Genomic DNA, 3,730 nt, shown 5'->3' with positions numbered 1-3,730 from the left:
GCCCACAACTGCTAGTTGATTCATTGTAAAACCACAAAAAAAAATATAGTTTGTCAGTTTTTTTTCTCGAATCAAATTGTTTGGTATCTCTAGTTTGGAGGACCTTTCTCTAAGTTTTCTCATGTTTGATCAATTATTTATCTTGCATAAAATATTTGATTCTTTCATAGTATTGCTGTAGTAGCACAGGCACCATCATGCATGTGCACTCCTGAGGGCCTTGTGCTGAACCATCAGAGCGCCTGCTTGAGAAATCTCTCTCCTCCCTTCTAGAACACCTTTTCTAAGCTCCGCATGAAGTACTAAATAAAGTTTATTTGCAAAACTTTTTTAAGAATGAGTGTAAATTTTTGCGACGAATCTAATAACGATCATTAATCGATGATTGCTATAGTGATGCTAAAGTAACCATCCTCGAATCACACGATCAAATAACTCATTAGATTAGCGTAGGGGTTCTGGAATTGGTTTTGTAAATTGTCTTTATTTAACACTCCTAATAATCGGTGTCTTCTAGTTTCTTCTAGGGCCAAACCAAATAAGGCAGCCTGCTCTATAATACCTGCTCTCATACGGAGCTGTATTCTAGTGTCTGCAAAAGCAGAACTCTGTAAGCCACAAGGCCAGTTTGCGTCAGGAGTTCAGCTATCAGATCAGCTCAGATGGCAAGCACGAGGCCAGGAAGATTCCTCCGAGCCTTGTCCGGCAGCCGGCTCTGCCACACCTGCCGGGTCTTGGAGCAGCACACATCCTCGGTCGTCGCCGCCGCTCCTGAAACCGCCGGCGCCGCCGCATCCCCACCGCCACCGAGCCTCGTCACGACGAGCGCGGTGTTGCAGTACTCGCGCACCTCGGTGACGCGGCCACCGGGCCCCACGGTCCACGCGTGCACCCAGTACAGCGCCCCCGTCGCGTCGGTGCCCTCGGCCAGCACGGTCGCCCCGAACGCGTCCAGCGACCGGATCTTGAACGGGAGGCCGCCACCGCGGCGGCGGCCGGTGAGCAGGCGCATAAGCACAAGGTGCTGGTGCGCGCGGGGGCCGTGGAACCACCAGTCCACGTCCGGGTTCAGCAGCCGGCGCACGGCGTCCACGTCCCCGCGGTCCAGCGCACGGTAGAGCTCCTCCACCACCGCCTTGCTGCTGGTCACCGCCTCGTCGCCTCCTTTGTCGTCGAGGCATGAGCCGGCATCGCCGACGAAGATGTCAAGCTTTTCGGTTGCCAGCTCGACTGAGTACTGGGCAAATGCTAGGAACAAAGAAGGTGAGAGAAGTTGCGTGGAGTTGGAGAGTGTGTGTCGAAGACTTGAGGGTGAAGAGGTTGCCATGTCTCCTTACTTATATAGAAGAACTTGGCTACCTCCTGGGCTGCTGGCTTGTCATGTGAGTAGGATTTCAAAAGCATAATTTTTTTAAATTCTTGCAAGCAAGTGGTAATGCGCGATTCAGCTGTGGGTATATCAGAGTTGGTGCATGTTAATAATGATTCATCTGCGCCTTTTTGGCATGGACTGAGCAAGTGTTGTGCGGTCTCAAAAAAAATGTATTAAATTATCTATTATGGCCCGGTTTAGATGCAAAATTCAAAATTTCAAAACTATCGCATCGAATGTGTGCGGCACATGCATAGAGTATTAAATCTAGACAAAATAAAAAACTAATTACATAGTCTGCTTGTAAATTACGAGACGAATCTAATGAGCATAATTAGATCATAATTAGACATTAATTTGCTATAGTAATTGCTACAGTAAATATATGTTACTGATAGATTCATTAGCCTTTATATATTCGTCTCGTAATTTACAGATGAGTTTTGTAATTAGTTTTGTAATTAATACTTCAAATATGAAAAAAATCTCTTTTAAAAATTTTACACGATGCATCTAAACAAAATCTATATCCTGTTGCGCGGCCAGCAATGGCAGGCTTGGCTTATGTCAAATAGGGACATGTATTTCCTATCGATTCACGGTACACTGGCTAAACTTTCTTATGAAACGGATTCCACAAGGAATCTGTCGCCGGACGAAAAAACAAACCTGTCCGGTAAGTTTAAAAGTTTACTAGGTAATTATGTTTGTGTATTGCTGCGGACAAAATTAGTATTTGTATTGGATACATATTGGTGCCCGTGTGTTAATTTATAAGGATCTATATGATCGAATCATGGACGGAGGAGGTTGGTCCGACTCATACAGAATGGACTAAGGCTCACTTGTCAATAACTCAGACGGACCAAATCAACTTACCAAACCAAAAATTTAGGTGGAAACTTTACTCGCTTTAGTAATAGGTATAGATATAGATATAGATTAACACAGCTGTGTAGTCTTTTTCAGAATCTGGTGATAACCGCAGGATAAGACATTGCGACCTTGTTTAGTTCCCTTCAAAATTTCAAAACTTTACAAGATTCCCCATCACATCGAATCTTTTAACGCATGCATAAAGTATTAAATGTAGCTAAACAAAATAACTAATTACATAGTTTGTCTATAATTTGTGAGACGAATCTTTTGAGCCTAGTTAACCTATGGCGGGACAATAATTACCAAATACAAATAAAAGTGCTATAGTACTTTACACCCAAAACTTTATGCATCAAAACAAGGCCTACAATTCAAAGTAGCGGAGATAAATTTATCCATCTTCCTTTCGGCAAAGTTAGCAAATGCATTACCCGGTGCTGGACCAATCGGTGGCGGCTCTGTTTGGTGATCAAGTCCGAGACTCATATGCAAATGGTAGCAAACATTTTGAGTGATATTTAGCCTGTAGCGCACTACTGTTCCCTGCACGCTTGGACCATTGGTCCGTTTTTAGTTTTCTGCATTGCGTTATGTGACTCAGTGGGGTTCAGGGGTTGTGTGACAACTAGAGGAAGAAAGGAGACGAACAGGAAAGCAGATAAAATACAGTTTAGTGATTGGTTTATCTGCTAGGATTAAACAAAGTGTTAAAGCTTTGTCTAGATGCAGCGATTAAATAAAAAAGAGTCAAGATATACTTCAGTCTTGCATTGTATAATTACAAGTTGGGTCGTTGATCAAAAGGCCTTTGTTGGTGGCTATTGTCTATGTCTTCTCTACTAAAAAAAGAGGCTAAGGGTGACATTTTCTTTTGCCTTATGCAGTTGTTGACAGTTGATATTGACTCATTTTGAGTGTCAATTCCTACACAAAAATCAATCATAATATGTGATAAATGCGAGGATAGATTTATTTATTAATATATTCCACAAATATTGGTTTGAGAATATGTGCAGGTGATTTCGAGCTAAAAATACAGTAAAGTGGTAAGGCATGATCCCGGACATGACATTTCGACGAAACAGAGTGCGACGTGTGTCATCACATGGATTAGAGGGCCCACAAGAGTAATAAACCGACATAACAAAAGTCAATCCACGTGCCAAATAATAAGTGGGCCCAGAGAATAGCCCACCAGAACAAAGAGGAGGTCGGTTGACCCCACTGGGTGGCTAGCCGACCACCCTGGTCGGCCAACGGCCCAATGGGCCCCACCACCTCAATCTTCCACGTGGCACTCCCTAGCTAGCTCCTGATGTCAGTTTGGAGAGAAATGGTTGTAGCTCACCCCGTGGCTCCCCCTATAAATATGAGAGGGCGAGGGTGCAAATGAGAACACACCACACCTCACCTTCAACTCTCTTCTTTCACTTAGAGATTGGGAGCTCTTCCTAGGTGCTCTAGGCAGTCTAGGAGTGT

The 3,730-nt window shown here is 43.8% G+C and overlaps 1 protein-coding gene across 1 annotated transcript; it reads right to left on the bottom strand.

Annotated features, from left to right (window-relative positions):
* Nucleotides 1-432: 432 nt before the first annotated feature.
* On the bottom strand, nt 433-1,406 carry LOC120701436. The gene has a single exon (XM_039985479.1). It carries the CDS (start codon nt 1,325-1,327, stop codon nt 659-661), a length of 669 nt encoding a protein of 222 aa, XP_039841413.1. The 5' UTR covers nt 1,328-1,406; the 3' UTR covers nt 433-658.
* Nucleotides 1,407-3,730: the final 2,324 nt, after the last annotated feature.

This window comes from Panicum virgatum, chromosome 3K (genome assembly GCF_016808335.1).
Source record: "Panicum virgatum strain AP13 chromosome 3K, P.virgatum_v5, whole genome shotgun sequence".
Classification (NCBI taxonomy): domain Eukaryota; kingdom Viridiplantae; phylum Streptophyta; class Magnoliopsida; order Poales; family Poaceae; genus Panicum; species Panicum virgatum.
This window is presented reverse-complemented; position numbering and strand designations above follow the sequence as displayed.

Coding starts and splice junctions, on each gene's coding strand:
- LOC120701436 (XM_039985479.1), bottom strand. CDS start 1,327: ATGGCAACCTCTTCACCCTCAAGTCTTCGACACACACTCTCCAACTCC.